Genomic DNA, 19058 nt, shown 5'->3' on the forward strand with positions numbered 1-19058 from the left:
GATTTGCAGTGGTCTGATACTCCTTCCATTTCAATATTATCGCTTGCACAGTGCTCCTTGGGATGTTTAAAGCTTGGGAAATCTTTTTGTATCCAAATCCGGCTTTAAACTTCTTCACAACAGTATCTCGGACCTGCCTGGTGTGTTCCTTGTTCTTAATGATACTCTCTGCGCTTTTAACGGACCTCTGAGACTATCACAGTGCAGGTGCATTTATACAGAGACTTGATTACACACAGGTGGATTGTATTTATCATCATTAGTCATTTAGGTCAACATTGGATCATTCAGAGATCCTCACTGAACTTCTGGAGAGAGTTTGCTGCACGGAAAGTAAAGGGGCTGAATAATTTTGCACGCCCAATTTTTCAGTTTTTGATTTGTTAATAAAGTTTGAAATATCCAATAAATGTTGTTCCACTTCATGATTGTGTCCCACTTGTTGTTGATTCTTCACAAAAAAATACAGTTTTATATCTTTATGTTTGAAGCCTGAAATGTGGCAAAAGGTCGCAAAGTTCAAGGGGGCCGAATACCTTCGCAAGGCACTGTATGTGAGATTGAGGGCATCAAGCTTAGATTGTAGAATGGCTGGGGTGTTAAGCATGTTCTCATTGCAAAGACAGCAAAAACAGAATTGGGACCAGGCTAGTTCAATGACCATAGGAGTTGGGTCATTGCCAAGACAGCAAAAACAGAATTGGGACCAGGCTTGTTCAATGACCATAGGAGTTGGCAAGATGACACAAACAGATCTGGGACAAGCAATGTCCTGGCTTGACATTGTCACATGACAATGACCTTAGGAGTTGGCAAAACAGCACAAACAGTTCTGGGACCAGCCTAGTTCTACACATGCTCAGTGCTATGTTCATCAGGCAGTTGATCATCTGTTCTTCCTGACAGGGTCAGAGATGAGGGTACGTTTTGACATTTGGGAACAAGGTAACGTTTCCCCCCTGCAGCGAGGATCCCTACGCCACACCCTCTGTGATGTCATCATGGAACAGAGGGTCCTGCCCAATCCGCTGTGTCTGGAGACGTTCCTTACCACACCTGGGAGAGGTCAGAGAAAAGACACAACTAACGGTGAGGAAATACTACTATTACACTACCTGAACTGCAAATGCTTTATTGGTCCTCTTAGAAAGTGAATTCAGATTGTTGTTTAAAATGGTAGACTATGTTATCAATCAAATTCAGATTTGTTTTAAAATCAATCAATGTTATCAGGTTCATCCCTTGTCTATCTCCACATCTTCTCTTTGGGTCATTTAAGTTCTTCTCCATTGGAAGTGAAGGAATTTAAGGACAGCTTGACGTAGTGGCTCTAGGAGTGTTTAGAACAGCCCCTCCTCCATCACTCTGATCCCTCCCTCCTCCGGGACCAGCCCCAACACTGGACCAAGCACCCCCTAGTCTACCACACCCACCGGCAAGACCACCCGCCGAAGCTTCTGGGAAATATTAGTGAGTTCTCTTTCATTGCAAGTGTGACGTGTTGTAAAAGTGGATTGTGGCCAAAATGGCACCCTATTCCCTAATGAACAACTTTTCTATTTCTGGTAGTAGTGTACTGTATAGAGAATAGAGTACCATTTCAGAATATTTCATCAAACAGTTGTCTCAACTGAGTTGGTTCTGTCAGTGCTACATCCACCCAAGATCAACATTATATCGATATTTGGAATATGAACAACCACGTTGCTGTTTGATTCACTAGTAAAGAGTGATGACGAAATGTTGATCCTCCCTGCAGAGCAATCAGACTCATCTGAGCTGGGGATCCCTCAGGCGACAGACGACATCGTGCAGGAGAAGGGGGAGGAGGGTCGGACACGTAGGAGACACAAGAGAACGTGAAGCAGCAGTGGAGCCAGGAGAGGTCCATGGCTGTAGGACTGGAGCAGGCCCAGAGGTTAGCGTATACACAGGCTGGATTTAGATCTGGGTTAAAAGAGGATCTGTTTTCTTCTAAATACTTTGAGTGTTTTATTTGGGCAGAGTTTGAACTATTCTATTGGTTTCATTGCGACAGGCAAGCTCAATTAATTAAGTTCAGCTAAAGTATTTGAAAGACAGAAAATACCACTTGAAACAAAGTCTTTTCACCACTGTTAAATGTGGAGTTTGTCAGCAGTATTGCACTGTTTAATGGGTGTGTGTGTGTGTATGTTCCAACAGGAGACGTGTCCCAGCTATAGGAAGGGACGTTGGGACCCTACACCCTCTGTATCAGGTCACCTGTCAGCCCTGGATTATCTTCATGGCTAAAGTTGGTGAGTGCCTCCTCTCTGGCTCCTCTCTGGCTCCTCTCTGACAGGAGAGGAGGTAATATAAAAGATGATCTGCTTCCCAAACCGATTGTCTGTTCCGCTTGATGGGCTCTGCTCTAAAGTAGTGCACTGTAAAGGGAATAGGGTGCCATTTGGGATGAAGCCGTCGTCTCCTATCTCGTCTCTGTGAGAGACTCTCATTTTCTGTTTCTTCTCCTTTTCTCTCGCTCTGTCTCTGGTGTAAACAGGATGCCCGTCCATTCAGCAGTGCACCGCTGATATTGCCTCCCAGTTCCTGCTTCCTCCCATCCTGCCAGAGATTGTCAATCTGGTCAGCTCCCTGGCCAGTGACACCACTGTCAAAGTGTTTGTGGGTCAAGGTGGGTCATTTGAAAGAATCAAGTCAACCGCTGGAAAGACACAATCACTGGAAAGATTCAAGCATTTGAATATGTGCATTATTTTAAAAGCTTCCAGCTAGTGTGGAAAGAGTATATATCAGGAACGCATGTATATACAGTACATACATAAGCTTACAAACACATTTCACAAACTTCATCTTTCAAGACAGTTTTGAAAGGATATGTTTTTATATATAATGACTTTATCATTTGTGTTTTTGTTTGGTCCCCTAGTTGTCCCCAAGGAGACATCTTTGTTTCCATGCCTCTGATCCAACACCTCAGCCAACCACCTGCCACCTCTAGAACCTTCGTCCTCATTGGAAGGATCTTCCACCAGTGGCATTGCGCAGAGCTGCACAGAGCAAGGTACCTGAGTTCTATTATCTCTGTGCTCTGAAAGAAGTCACTGTTTGCTTGACCCGTGGTTTTGTTTGCTTATTTGATTCACGGAGTTAAACATAATCATTGCCCTTTATAAGTATATGATGCTAATTTTATTCACCTCAAATGATGCCCAATTTCCTATTATCTCTGTAACTTTGGAATGTGTAGTTAAATATCTGCATTGTGTGGTCAAACATACTTTACTAAATGACTTAATGAAAGTAGTAATACATCAGCATAATAGAGATACATTATTATGATGCTAACAGGCAGAATTGGGCACAAACCCAAATACTAAATTCTAACCCAACCTGGAACATTTCTAGCTATTTCCCAATGTCTCGTCGCAACTCTTCTCTCTCCACTTTAGAAACAGCATGCCTTTTATGGCATCGTTCTAATAACTATTGCTAATGATTAACTGTAGATGTGAAGATGTGCATTATATACACACAGGCAGCATTGTTTCTAAGCTTAGTGTGACACGACATGCTTTCTCTGCTGCTGTTCTGCACTTGGGTTCTCTCTCTCCTCTGTCACTCTGACAATCAAAGCAACCCTTTTCAAACTTTAACTGCCTAACATTTATTTATTTATTTATTTTGAAACAATCTCTGTGTCTGTAGCTTAAGCTTAATGTCTCTGTGTAGCTAGCTCCTATAGAGCTGTCTGTTGCCAGTGCCTGCATCCTGCCAGTGCCTGCGTCCTGTCAGTGCCTGCATCCTGCCAGTGCCTGCATCCTGTCAGTGCCTGCATCCTGCCAGTGCCTGCATCCTGCCAGTGCCTGCATCCTGCCAGTGCCTGCATCCTGTCAGTGCCTGCATCCTGTCAGTGACTGCATCCTGCCAGTGCCTGCATCCTGCCAGTGCCTGCATCCTGCCAATGACTGCATCCTGCCAGTGCCTGCATCCTGCCAGTGACTGCATCCTGCCAATGACTGCATCCTGCCAATGCCATGCTGTTTGTTTGTGCTCATCTCTATTTGCCCACAGAAGACAGTTCAGATGATGAGAACACCCCTCCTCATAGTAGGTTGACAGGTGAGTCTGACTCTGCCCTCCTCCTCATAGTAGGTTGACAGGTGAGTCTGACTCCGCCCCCTTCCTCATAGTAGGTTGACAGGTGAGTCTGACTCTGCCCCCCTCCTCATAGTAGGTTGACAGGTGAGTCTGACTCTGCCCTCTTCATCATAGTAGGTTGACAGGTGAGTCTGACTCTGTCCTCCTCCTCATAGTAGGTTGACAGGTGAGTCTGCATCCTGCCCTCCTCCTCATAGTAGGTTGACAGGTGAGTCTGACTCTGCCCTCCTCATCATAGTAGGTTGACAGGTGAGTCTGACTCTGCCCTCCTCCTCATAGTAGGTTGACAGGTGAGTCTGACTCTGCCCTCCTCCTCATAGTAGGTTGACAGGTGAGTCTGACTCTGCCCTCTTCATCATAGTAGGTTGACAGGTGAGTCTGACTCTGCCCCCCTCCTCATAGTAGGTTGACAGGTGAGTCTGACTCTGCCCTCTTCATCATAGTAGGTTGACAGGTGAGTCTGACTCTGCCCTCCTCCTCATAGTAGATTGACAGGTGAGTCTGACTCTGCCCCCCTCCTCATAGTAGGTTGACAGGTGAGTCTGACTCTTCCCTCTTCATCATAGTAGGTTGACAGGTGAGTCTGACTCTGCCCCCCTCCTCATAGTAGGTTGACAGGTGAGTCTGACTCTGCCCTCCTCCTCATAGTAGGTTGACAGGTGAGTCTGACTCTGCCCTCCTCCTCATTGTAGGTTGACAGGTGATTCTGACTCTGCCCTCCTCCTCATAGTAGGTTGACAGGTGAGTCTGACTCTGCCCTCCTCCTCATTGTAGGTTGACAGGTGAGTCTGACTCTGCCCTCCTCCTCATAGTAGGTTGACAGGTGATTCTCACTCTGCCCTCCTCCTCATAGTAGGTTGACAGGTGAGTCTGACTCTGCCCTCCTCCTCATAGTAGGTTGATAGGTGAGTCTGACTATGCCCTCCTCCTCCTCATAGTAGGTTGACAGGTGAGTCTGACTCTGCCCCCCTCCTCATAGTAGGTTGACAGGTGAGTCTGACTCTGCCCCCCCTCCTCACAGTAGGTTGACAGGTACATTTACCTGTAGCCAGCCCAACCAAGCAACACTATCTCTAGGCTGTTCTGGTTTCATTCAGATTTCTTAAAAATCATATGGAATTCTATTTACCTGTTGAGCCGCAGAAAATTTGTCCAAAAAATAATGGTGAAAAAAACTGAATCTCTGCTGCCTTCAAAAAGTATTCGTACTCCTTGACTTATTCCACATTTTGTTGTTACATCTGGAATTCAAAATCGATTAAATTGAGTGTTTTTCTCTCACCCATCTACATACAATACCCCATAATGACAAAGTGAAAAGGTGTTTTTAGATTTGATTTCAAATGTATTGAAAATGAAATAGACATGTAAATTACGTAAGTATTCATACCCCTTTTCTATTACACTCCAACTTGAGCTCCGGTGCATCCAATTGCCTTTGATAATCCTTCATGTCATTAACACTTGATTGGAGTCCACCTGTGGCCAATTCAATTGTTTGGACATGATTTAGAAAGAAACACACCTGTTTATATAAGGTCCCACAGTTGACAGTACATGTCAGAGCAGAAACTATATCATGAAGTCCAATGAACTGTCTTTAGATCTCTGAGAATTATGAAGGCATATACTCTATCTTCCCGAGAAAGGGTATAAAACCATTTCTAGAGTGTTGAACGTTTCCAAGAGCACAGTAGTTCTCCATCACTGGAAAATTGAAAAAATATGGAACTACCATATTTGCCTAGAACTGGCCGTCCAACCAAACTGAGCAACCGGGCAAGAAGGAGCTTGGTCAGGGAGGTGACCAAGAACCCAATGACCACATTGACAGAATTACAGAGTTCCTTGGCTGAGTTGTGAGAACCTGCCCGAAGGACAACAGTCTTTACAGCACTTCACCAATCTGGGCTTTAGGGAGAGTGGCCAGAAGGAAGCCACTCCAGAGAAAAAGGCACATGACAGGACGACTGGTGTTGCAAAAAGGTACGTGAAAGACTGAGAGCATAAGGCAAAATATTATGTTGTCTGATGAGACAGAAAACCAGGCACAGCTCATCACCCATCTAATACCATCCCTACTGTGAAGCATGGTTGTGGCAGCATCATGCTATGGGGATGCTTTTCAGTGGCAGGGACTGGGAGACTGGTAAGGATAGAGGGAACAATGAATGGAGCCATATACAGGCAAATCCTTGATGAGAACCTGCTTCAGAGTGCAAACGACCTTAGACAATGACCCCAAGCATACAGCCAAAGCAGCCCTGGAATGGCTTCAGGACAAAGTCCTTGAGTCCAGCCAAAGGCCCAGACTTGAATCCCATTGATAAACTGTGGAAAGACTTGAAGATTGTTGTTCACTGCTGCTCCCCTTCTAACTTAAGAGCTTGAGAAAATCTACAAGGAAAAATGGGAGAGAATCCCCAAATACAGATTGACAAATCTGATACAGACAAGAAGATGACTCAAAGCTGTAATCGCCGCCAAAGATGCTTCTACAAAGTATTGACTCAGGTTTGTGAATACTTTTTTAAATGAGTTCTGTATTTCATTTTCAATAAATTAGCAAAAATGTATTAGAACGTGTTTTCACTGTCATAATGGAGTATTGTGTGTAGACGGGTGAGTCAAGAGGTATGAATACTTTCTGAAGACACTAATTAATTGTTGGAATGTAAAGCTTTGTACTCAATGCTTAGCTGTATGCATGGTTATGAGCTGTGCATCATATCATGTTGCTTAATAAGGATGACCTTATATCTGTGAATATGAAGAGTTCACAGTTTCCTCTGTCTCTTCTCCCTCAAACTGACTTCATATTTCAATTCCAAATATCAAATCTCACTATTTCTACTTTCATAAATGGTTGCAATTTCTCTTTAAGCTTAAGTCTCTGGCTGTCTGGAAAAGTAATTTTTCCAGTGATGCTAAGTCTATTTCTTAGAAAAGGTAAGGTTTTATTTTTCTCCTGCTCTAAAAGCAGTAGCAGACAAGCCCCATGCACGCCTCTCAGGATGGCTCTGTGAATCATTTTATGCAACTGGCCCTGGGAGCTTAGAAAACCTTACTGAGATATTTTGCTGGTTATGTCCTAAATGACATACTATTCCTTACCTAGTACACTAGTTTTGACCACAGCCCATAGGCTATGTCTGCTAGGATGTAATGAGAACCATTTATGATTGAATTTTAATAGCTTCTTATTTAAAATTCACTTTCCCACAATAGGTTAGCTGACTATCCGTTTAGTCATATACTCTATGGTAAATAAGAGATGAAATATTCTGGTCCAAGACATTCAAGGTCCCCTAGTTAAATTGATTCTCAGCCAACCCTACCATGTCTTAGAAACAGGGTTTGGCTCCGCTCAGGTCTCTCCTGTCTTCTGTCTGTCTGCTCCAGGGTTGGTTATGGTCAAATATGTTTAAATTCAGAAGTTAAACTGAAATTGCAGTTCCAATTGTCCTCATTACTTTTCAATGAAGAACATTCGGAATTTAAATGTGATTAACCCCAGTCATCGTCCCCCCTTGTGGCCCACTCTCACTCTCTTCCCTCCCTATATGTCCAATCAGCTCATAAAGGCTTCCAGCGCTTCGAGGCCTTGGAGCAGTCTGATTGGTTCAGCCCAGGGCAGTCCTGGGGGGGTGTGGCCCCAAGGCAGAGGTTTCTCCTCATACACATCCTGAAGAAGGTGGGGTGAAGAGGAGTGTGTTGTTATTATAAAAATAAAACAAATTATTCGGAAGCAGCAGCTATTCTTCCTGGTGTGTGTGTTCCTGGTGCGTTTGTTCCTGGTGCGTTTGTTCCTGGTGCGTGTGTTCCTGGTGCGTGTGTTCCTGGTGAGTGTGTTCCTGGTGCGTGCCTGCGTGCGCACGGGAGTTGCCTATAACAAGAGATTTATCAGGATGTTGCTCCATTTTCACTCCAAGGCTGTATGGGGGGGTTGATCTCTCTCTCTCTGCAGGTGACCCTGTACACCTATAACTGGTCAGTGGACCTTGGAGCCTCTCTGAACCGTGGGCTGTTGAGGCTGGTCCAGTAGCAGAATACCAGGGCCCACGTTGTCCAATGTGTCCTCAACCAGAAGATGGGTCTCTTCCACCACTGCTGCTTCTCTGACACACTGGCCCACACAGACCCCAAACAGGTAAACGTTTCTTACTCACCTTTACTCAGTTCATATACATGTACCAGAAAATCCACTGTCAATCTCACACAACCATCATACTTGTATGAGTGTTAGATTGTAACCACACAACAAGACCATTACCGAGGTCTTTAAATCAGACACACCTGCCCAAGACCTGAAAAGGTAAACGCTCAGTCTCACGCACGGCACAGCCGTCTGGTTTAATTCATCACAGTCTAACACCCTTTGATGCAACATAACTGTGGTCTATAAGTATACATGATATTAAACATATGCCACACACAATCAAAGGATGGCACGATGTTAGGATTGGGACCATTGTCCTGGTGGCTTATCAAGGTTTGGTCAGTCAGGGGGAATCAGTCTGTTAGTGGTGCGTGATATAGGATTTACCTCAGTGTTTTAATCAAAAGGCTCAGTGTTTTCTGTTTCCTTCTACGCGGGCCAGTACCCTTGTCTCACTGGACCGTGGCTCCTGCTTTCACCTGGGGTTCAAAGCAAGGCCACGGGGACTTTTTAGATGGCATTTACATAACAATGTCACACGTGTAATGGTAACACAATTATACTAGAGTTTACATTAACATAAAACACTGGCGTCGAGGTAAGTCTCCATGGAAATGCGGTATTAGTGTTAGTGGAGCATCTGGTGGTGCAGCAGGTATAGGCCAGGCCACTCCCGAGGCAGGTTACACACATCTGTCAGCTCCTGAGGGTGGGACGTGGATTTCTTCCACACTAGCAGGTCCTGTACCTCCTCGTTGCTTTTCTTTTATGTCCCCCTCTCATTCTCCTCTGCTTTGTCACTTCTCCTCTTAGCTAAAGCTGGGAGGCTGGGTGTCTTCTTGTCACTAAATCCCCTCCTTCATCTCTGTTTCTCTGAGGTTTAAACAGCAGTAGTTTAAAACATCTGCTATCAACAGCTCTGTCACTTCTTGACTTTGTCCTTTACATTCAGTTCTTTCAGCCCTCATTGGAATTGCATTGCAAGGAGCTGCATTGTTAAATGGTGTAACTACAGTTACAATATGTGTTATATCATATACTTGGAAACTCCAAGACTTATGCATCTGATCTTCCTGAATCCATTTCCACTGTTTTAAAATTCATAGTGCACTACTTTTGACCGGAGCCCTTTGATCCCTGGTAAATGTAGTGCACTAAATAGGGAATTGGGTGCCATTTGGGATGTACACTTTGTCTGTTAATTGTACTGAGTAGATTCCCCTTGGTCTTTAATACAGAACATCACCATAACCTCATTTCCCTCCCTCCCTCCCTCCCTCCCTAGGCATGGCATGTCAGCACTGAGGCCTTCATTCCTTCTTCTAGTCCTCTTTTTCACCTTTTCAGTGAACATCCCCGTCAGCCTCCTTGTATCTCTGAATCCTTTTGATAAGCTCCCGGAGAGGAGTGGAGAGAATGCCTGTGTCCCAAATAAATCAAATCAAATGTTATTTGTCACATGCGCCGTACCGTGAAAAGCTTACTTACAAGGCCTTAACCAAAAATGCAAGAAAGAATGTAAAAAATGTAAGAAAATATTTGCCAAATAAACTAAAGTAAAAAATGTAATTAAAGTAACACACTAAGATTACATAACAATAACGAGGCTATATACAGGGGCTACCGGTACCGAGTCAATGTGCGGGGGTACAGGTTAGTTCAGGTTACTTGTACATGTAGTTAGGGGTAAAGTGACTATGCATAGATAATAAACAGTGAATAGCAGGAGTGTAAAAACAAAGGGGGGGGGGGGGGGTCAATTTAAATAGTTTGGGTGGCCATATGATTAATTGTTCAGCAGTCTTATGGCTTGGGGGTAGAAGCTGTTAAGGAGTCTTTTGGACCTCCGGTACCACTTGCCGTGCAGTAGCAGAGAGAACAGTCTATGGCTGAAGTCTTTGACCATTTCTGGGCATTCCTCTGACACGCCTAGTATATAGGTCCTGGATGGCAGGAAGCTTGGCCCCAGTGATATAGTAGGCAGTGCGCACTACCCTCTGTAGTACCTTACAGTCGGATGCCAAGCAGTTGCCATAACAGGCGGTGATGCAACCGGTCAGGATGTCAAATATTTTCAGTCTCCTGAGGGGCAAAATGACTGTTTTGGTGTGTTTGGACCATGACACTTTGTTGGTGATGTGGGCACCAAGGAACATGAACTCTTGACCTGCTCCACTACAGCCCGTCAATGTTATTGGGGGCCTGTTCGGCCCTTCTTTTCCTGTAGTCCACGATCAGCTCCTTTGTGTTGCTCACATTGAGAGAGAGAGAGAGAGAGAGAGAGGTTGTTGTCCTGGCACCACACCATGTAGTGGAATAGAACCCTATTCCCCTATGTAGTGCACTGCTTTTGACCGGGTGCCATTTGGGACACAGCTGAGGAGTGTTGAGAATCACTCAGCTCTCTGACTTCACGGCCTTTGTTTTTAGTTCCGTAGCTCCAGGGTCAAAAACAAAGAATGCCTATCATTTCTGAGCAGTCTGCCTGAATGCTTGACTACAAGAGAGGAAAGAGAGAGGTATTTTTAGGTGCTTGATTTTGCTAAAAGAATAGGCACTGTTTTACTCGTTGCTTTTCCCTTGGAACTTAAGAGGATACACATATTGCGTTTTTGTTTAACAACAGTGATTTTGAGGTCATAACTGTGATAAATGGGACAAACATCCTCCCAACATTTTGTCAGTAAATAAGTGCAATGCCATTGCCCCCAGTGTCATCACAAGACAACCAATTACAGTGCAAAAAAGTCAACATAAAAGAAAGGAAATGTCCCAAACTTTTTCTCTATCTCGTTCTTGATGCCCTCTTAATCGCCTCTACACTAATGAATGAGGACAGAAGGCAGAGTCAAAGCGGCAGAAAATTTGCCCGCGCAGACCGTCATCTGTCACTGTCCTGATGAGGAGCACAGTGGGCACCAGTGCCCAGTTCAACCCCCTTCACCCCCTGGGCATGAGACAGACACTGGACAGAGGGCTCTGCCCATAGAGATCCTATTCAATTATTATTCTAATTTCTAATTCTATGGCTTTGCCACACTGGGGCATCTGGGCCCTCCCCGTCCTCCTCTTCCTCCTCGTCCATTGCCCCGGTCCTGCCCAGCAGCCATTAAGCTGCTCTCTTGAGCTAACTTCCCCAAAAGTTCCTTTTAGTACGGGGGGGGGGGGTGTTGAGGGCATATAAGCTGTGCAGTGTAAATCAGGGCATGCTGATGCACCATCTCCAAAGCTTCAGCACTCCTTTGGGTTGACTATAATCCCTGCTACAGTTTGAGTCAAGGACTCAGTCCAGTTGTATTAGGCTTTTAAAGTAGATCATGGTTTCAGCCCTACCAGAGTTGATCTGTACATTTGATGTCTATAAACATATACTGTAGTTGATGAAAATATGGGTTTCTGAAGTGTTATTCTACCGTTTAGGTTTATCTAATATGTCAAATAAAATTGAATTGTATTGGTCAAATACACGTGTTTAGCAGATGTTATTGCGGGTGTAGCGAAATGCTTGTGTTTCTAGCTCCAACAGTGCAGTAATATCTAACAAGTAATATCTAACAATTTCACAACAATACACACTAATCTAAGTAAAGGAATGGAATTAAGAATTTATAAATATACGAGCAATGTCAGAGCGGCATAAACTAAGATACAGTAGAATACAATATATACAGATGAGATGAGTAATGCGAAATATGTGAACATTATTAAAGAGCTCCATTTTTATGGAATGGTCTGCCTACCCATGTAAGAGACGCAAACTCGGTCTCAACCTTTAAGTCTTTACTGAAGACTCATCTCTTCAGTGGTCGTCATATGATTGAGTGTAGTCTGGCCCAGGAGTGGGAAGGTGAATGGAAAGGCTCTGCAGCAACGAACCGCCCTTGCTGTCTCTACCTGGCCGGTTCCCCTCTTTCCACTGAGATTCTCTGCCTCTAACCCTATTACAGGGGCTGAGTCACTGGCTTACTGGGGCTCTTTCATACCGTCCCTAGGAGGGGTGCGTCACTTGAGTGGGTTGAGTCACTGATGTGATCTTCCTGTCTGGGTTGGCGCCCCCCCTTGGGTTGTGCCGTGGCGGAGATCTTTGTGGGCTATACTCGGACTTGTCTCAGGATGGTAAGTTGGTGGTTGAAGATATCCCTCTAGTGGTGTGGGGGCTGTGCTTTGGCAAAGTGGGTGGGGTTATATCCTTCCTGTTTGGCCCTGTCCAGGGGTGTCATCGGATGGGGCCACAGTGTCTCCTGACCCCTCCTGTCTCAGCCTCCAGTATTTATGCTGCTGTAGTTTATGTGTCGGGGGGCTAGGGTCAGTTTGTTATATCTGGAGTACTTCTCCTGTCCTATTCGGTGTCCTGTGTGAATCTAAGTGTGCGTTCTCTAATTCTCTCCTTCTCTCTTTCTCTCTCTCGGAGGACCTGAGCCCTAGGACCATGCCCCAGGACTACCTGACATGATGACTCCTTGCTGTCCCCAGTCCACCTGGCCGTGCTGCTGCTCCAGTTTCAACTGACCTGAGCCCTAGGACCATGCCCCAGGACTACCTGACATGATGACTCCTTGCTGTCCCCAGTCCACCTGGCCGTGCTGCTGCTCCAGTTTCAACTGTTCTGCCTTATTATTATTATTCGACCATGCTGGTCATTTATGAACATTTGAACATCTTGGCCATGTTCTGTTATAATCTCCACCCGGCACAGCCAGAAGAGGACTGGCCATCCCACATATGCTCTCTCTAATTCTCTCTTTCTTTCTCTCTCTCGGAGGACCTGAGCCCTAGGACCATGCCCCAGGAATACCTGACATGATGACTCCTTGCTGTCCCCAGTCCACCTGACTGTGCTGCTGCTCCAGTTTCAACTGTTCTGCCTTATTATTATTCGACCATGCTGGTCATTTATGAACATTTGAACATCTTGGCCATGTTCTGTTATAATCTCCACCTGGCACAGCCAGAAGAGGACTGGCCACCCCACATAGCCTGGTTCCTCTCTAGGTTTCTTCCTAGGTTTTGGCCTTTCTAGGGAGTTTTTCCTAGCCACCGTGCTTCTACACCTGCATTGCTTGCTGTTTGTGGTTTTAGGCTGGTTTTCTGTACAGCACTTTGAGATATCAGCTGATGTACGAAGGGCTATATAAATACATTTGATTTGATTTGATTTAAAGTGACTAGTGTTTCATTATTAACGTGGCCAGTGATTTCAAGTCTATGTATATTAGCAGCAGACTCTAATGTTCTGGTGATGTGATGGCTATTTATCATTTTAATGGCCTTGAGATAGAAGCTGTTTTTCATTATCTTGGGCCCAGCTTTGATGCACCTGTACTGACCTCTCCTTCTGGATGATAGCGGGGTGAACAGGCAGTGGCTCAGGTGGTTGTTGTCCTTGATTATCCTTTTGGCCTTGCTGTGACATCGGGTGCTGTAGGTGTCCTGGAGCATCACCCTCTGGAGAGCCCTGCGGTTGCGGGCGGTACATTTGTCATACCAGGCGGTGATACAGCCCAACAGGATGCTCTCAATTGTGCATCTGTAAAAGTTTGAGGGTTTTAGGTGCCACACCAAATTTCTTCAGCCTCCTGAGGTTGAAGAGGCGCTGTTGCTCTCACCTCCTCCCTGTAGGCTGTCATGTCATTGTTGGTAATCAAGCCTGCTACTGTTGTGTCGAGGCGTGCGTGGCTACGCAGCCATCTTGAAGCATGTGGGGATAGCAGCATGGGATAGGGAGAAATTGAATATGTTCGTAAACACTCCAGCCAGCTGGTCTTCGCATGCTCTGAGGATGCGGCTAAGGATGCAGTCTGGGCTGGCATCCGTGCGAGAGTTAACACGCTTAAATGTCTTACTCACGTCAGCCACGGAGACGGAGAGCCCACAATCGTTGGGCTCTCCGTAGCGGGCCACGTCGTTGGCACTGTGTTATCCTCAAAGTGTGCGAAGAAGGGTTTTAGCTTGTCTGAAGCAAGAGGTCGGTGTCCGTGACAGGGCTGGTTTTCCTTTTGTAATCCGTGATTGTCCGTAGACCCTGCCATATACAGATGAAGTCAGAAGTTTACATACATTTATGTTGGAGTCATTAAAACTTGTTTTTCAACCACTCCACAAATGTCTTGTTATCAAACTATAGTTTTGGCAAGTCGGTTAGGACATTTACTTTATGCATGACACAAGTCATTTTTCCAACAATTTTTTTACAGACAGATTATCTCACTTATAATTCACTGTATCACAATTCCAGGGGGTCAGAAGTTGAAATACACTAAGTTGACTATGCCTTTAAACAGCAAGTTCTGTCTCCTAGAGCTTAACCTCTCTGGGATATGTGGGACGGTAGCGTCCCACCTGGCCAACATTCAGTGAAAATGCAGAGTGCCAAATTCAAATAAATTACTGCAAAAATTTAACTTTGATGAAATCACACATTCAATATATCAAATTAAAGCTACACTTGTTGTGAATCTAGCCAATGTGTCAGATTTCAAAAATGCTTTACGGCCAAAGCAAACAATGCTATTATCTGAGGATAGCACCCCAGTAAACAAAGAGAGAAAAGCATATTTATTTTTTGCCCTACTGTATGTAAACTTCCGACTCCAACTGTAAGCGTCTAGTTTTGATAGCCTTTAGCCGTACCCTCATACTACTCCTCCTCTGTTCCGCGGGTGATGTGGAGGTAAACCCAGGCCCTGTATGTCCCCAGGCACCCTCATTTGTTGACTTCTGTGATCGAAAAAGCCTTGGTTTCATGCATGTCAACATCAGAAGCCTCCTCCCTAAGTTTGTTTTACTCACTGCTTTAGCACACTCTGCTAACCCTGATGTCCTTGCCGTGTCTGAATCCTGGCTCAGGAAGGCCACCAACAATTCTGAGATTGCCATACCCAACTATAACATTTTCCATCAAGATAGAACAGCCAAGGGGGGAGGAGTTGCAGTCTACTGCAGAGATAGCCTGCAAAGTAATGTCATACTTTCCAGGTCCATACCCAAACAGTTCGAACTACTAATTGTTGCCGCCTGCTACCGACCCCCTCAGCTCCCAGCTGTGCCCTGGACACCATTTGTGAATTGATTGCCCCCCATCTAGCTTCAGAGTTTGTTCTGTTAGGTGACCTAAACTGGGATATGCTTAACACCCCGGCAGTCCTACAATCTAAGCTAGATGCCCTCAATCTCACACAAATCATCAAGGAACCCACCAGGTACAACCCTAAATCTGTAAACAAGGGCACCCTCATAGACGTCATCCTGACCAACTGGCCCTCCAAATACACCTCCGCTGTCTTCAAGCAGGATCTCAGCGATCACTGCCTCATTGCCTGTATCCGCTATGGATCCGCAGTCAAACGACCACCCCTCATCACTGTCAAACGCTCCCTAAAACACTTCTGTGAGCAGGCCTTTCTAATCGACCTGGCCCGGGTATCCTGGAAGGACATTGACCTCATCCCGTCAGTTGAGGATGCCTGGTCATTCTTTAAAAGTAACTTCCTCACCATTTTAGATAAGCATGCTCCGTTAAAAAAATGCAGAACTAAGAACAGATATAGCCCTTGGTTCACTCCAGACCTGACTACCCTCGACCAGCACAAAAACATCCTGTGGCGGGCTGCAATAGCATCGAATAGTCCCCGCGATATGCAACTGTTCAGGGAAGTCAGGAACCAATACACGCAGTCAGTCAGGAAAGCAAAGGCCAGCTTCTTCAGGCAGAAATTTGCATCCGGTAGCTCTAACTCCAAAAAGTTCTGGGACACTGTGAAGTCCATGGAGAACAAGAGCACCTCCTCCCAGCTGCCCACTGCACTGAGGCTAGGTAACACTATTACCAGCCTGTTCAACCTCTCTTTCATATCGTCTGAGATCCCCAAGGATTGGAAAGCTGCCGCGGTCATCCCCCTCTTCAAAGGGGGAGACACCCTTTACCCAAACTGTTACAGACCTATATCCATCCTGCCCTGCCTATCTAAGGTCTTCGAAAGCCAAGTCAACAAACAGGTCACTGACCATCTCGAATCCCACCGTACCTTCTCCGCTGTGCAATCTGGTTTCAGAGCCGGTCACGGGTGCACCTCAGCCACGCTCAAGGTACTAAACGATATCATAACCGCCATCGATAAAAGACAGTACTGTGCAGCCGTCTTCATCGACCTTGCCAAGGCTTTCGACTCTGTCAATCACCATATTCTTATCGGCAGACTCAGTAGCCTCGGTTTTTCTGATGACTGCCTTGCCTGGTTCACCAACTACTTTGCAGACAGAGTTCAGTGTGTCAAATCGGAGGGCATGCTCTCCGGTCCTCTGGCAGTCTCTATGGGGGTGCCACAGGGTTCAATTCCCGGGCCGACTCTTTTCTCTGTATATATCAATGATGTTGCTCTTGCTGCGGGCGATTCCCTGATCCACCTCTACGCAGACGACACCATTCTGTATACTTCCGGCCCATCCTTGGACACTGTGCTATCTAACCTCCAAACGAGCTTCAATGCCATACAACACTCCTTCCGTGGCCTCCAACTGCTCTTAAACGCTAGTAAAACCAAAAGCATGCTTTTCAACCGTTCGCTGCCTGCACCCGCACGCCCGACTAGCATCACCACCCTGGATGGTTCCGACCTAGAATATGTGGACATCTATAAGTACCTAGGTGTCTGGCTAGACTGTAAACTCTCCTTCCAGACTCATATCAAACACCTCCAATCCAAAATCAAATCTAGAGTCGGCTTTCTATTCCGCAACAAAGCCTCCTTCACTCACGCCGCCAAACTTACCCTAGTAAAACTGACTATCTTACCGATCCTCGACTTCGGCGATGTCATCTACAAAATAGCTTCCAACACTCTACTCAACAAACTGGATGCAGTTTATCACAGTGCCCTTCCGTTTTGTTACTAAAGCACCTTATACCACCCACCACTGCGACCTTTATGCTCTAGTCGGCTGGCCCTTGCTACATATTCGTCGCCAGACCCACTGGCTCCAGGTCATCTACAAGTCCATGCTAGGTAAAGCTCCGCCTTATCTCAGTTCACTGGTCACGATGGCAACACCCACCCGTAGCACGCGCTCCAGCAGGTGTATCTCACTGATCATCCCTAAAGCCAACACCTCATTTGGCCGCTTTTCGTTCCAGTTCTCTGCTGCCTGTGATTGGAACGAATTGCAAAAATCGCTGAAGTTGGATACTTTTATCTCCCTCACCAACTACATCTGCTATCTGAGCAGCTAACCGATCGCTGCAGCTGTACATAGTCTATCAGTAAATAGCCCACCCAATTTTACCTAACTCATCCCCATACTGTTTATTTATTTACTTTTCTTCTCTTTTGCACACCAATACACCTGTACATGACCATCTGATCATTTATCACTCCAGTGTTAATCTGCAAAACTGTAATTATTTGCCTACCTCCTCACGCCTTTTGCACACAATGTATATAGACTCTCTTTTTTTTCTACTGTGTTATTGACTTGTTAATTGTTTACTCCATGTGTAACTCTGTGTTGTCTGTTCACACTGCTATACTTTATCTTGGCCAGGTCGCAGTTGCAAATGAGAACTTGTTCTCAACTAGCCTACCTGGTTAAATAAAGGTGAAATAAAAAAAATAAAAACATACTGTACTGTCTATTGAATTATAATGTACATTATAATGTAGTATATTGATTTGTTTGTAATGGTTGTATTGTATGTATGCCAGTTTTTACAGTTTTGTTAATTATATATTTATTTGTGAACTAAGGGGATTTGTAAAGCAATGTTCTTCTAACACCCAATGTCAATGTGTTGTTAAAGGTTTAAAGAGGGTGTTTAAATTACAAGATGCACTAGCTATGTTCATTTGGTACAAGATGAGCCACACCAGTCCATCCGCAGCCAGGCAGGCAGTAACCGAGATGAAGTAGCCAGCTCTACTTATTGAGGAGATGTGGGTAGTCAGTCCTTGGCCCTAACAGAGACAGACAGTGCCATGCAGATCCAGGCAGGAGGCTCAAGGCCTGGCTGATAGCTGTTAGCTGCTGGCTCTGAGCTGTGAGGGATGGTTACCACATGCTACATGGCCTTGGGAACACTAGGCTGTCCTAAATGGTACCCTATTCCCTTTATAGTGCACTACATTTGACCAGAGCCCTATGTGTAGTATCATATAAAGAATAGGGTGCCATTTGTGACGCATGCTTACTTCTCCCCATTCCCCACCGCTGTGCTGTGTGACTAAAGAGTGTTTGTGTGGTTTAATCTCCATGTTGACAGAGATGGTGAAGCAGATGAAGATTGAGAACCTGTTTGTGACTTGGCAGCAGAGGTCAGCGCAGTCCAACATGCCCATCTCATTAAGTACCACAGCCGTCCTAGACACACCAGAGTACCACAGCCGTTCTAGACACACCAGAGTACCACAGCCGTCCTAGACACACCAGACTACCACAGCCGTCCTAGACACACCAGAGTACCACAGCCGTCCTAGACACACCAGAGTACCACAGCCGTCCTAGACACACCAGAGTACCACAGCCGTCCTAGACACACCAGAGTACCACAGCCGTCCTAGACACACCAGAGTACCACAGCCGTCCTAGACACACCAGAGTACCACAGCCGTCCTAGACACACCAGAGTACCACAGCCGTCCTACACACACAGCGACTCTCATTCAAATCTCAGAAAATGGCATCTCTCCATCTCAAATACATTTACACACATTTGCATGTGGGCACAAGTGCTTGTGTGAAATTCATAAGATTCATCCAAGAGCCC

The 19058-nt window shown here is 45.5% G+C and overlaps 1 protein-coding gene across 1 annotated transcript in view; it reads left to right on the plus strand.

The window, feature by feature from the left end:
- The window catches only part of LOC118936475 (KICSTOR complex protein SZT2), a 131340-nt gene that overhangs the window by 72159 nt on the left and 40123 nt on the right, over positions 1 to 19058 (plus strand). Inside the window, 12 exon segments of the mRNA XM_090236706.1 lie at positions 907 to 1065; positions 1760 to 1849; positions 1852 to 1918; positions 2185 to 2279; positions 2525 to 2656; positions 2912 to 2933; positions 2984 to 3041; positions 3715 to 3980; positions 4918 to 4925; positions 7719 to 7837; positions 8111 to 8162; positions 18555 to 18694. Coding sequence (XP_090092832.1) covers positions 907 to 1065; positions 1760 to 1849; positions 1852 to 1918; positions 2185 to 2279; positions 2525 to 2656; positions 2912 to 2933; positions 2984 to 3041; positions 3715 to 3980; positions 4918 to 4925; positions 7719 to 7837; positions 8111 to 8162; positions 18555 to 18694 — 1208 coding nt within the window.

The sequence above is a fragment of the Oncorhynchus mykiss genome, chromosome 5 (genome assembly GCF_057628025.1).
Source record: "Oncorhynchus mykiss isolate SJ-2025 chromosome 5, ASM5762802v1, whole genome shotgun sequence".
Lineage (NCBI taxonomy): Eukaryota > Metazoa > Chordata > Actinopteri > Salmoniformes > Salmonidae > Oncorhynchus > Oncorhynchus mykiss.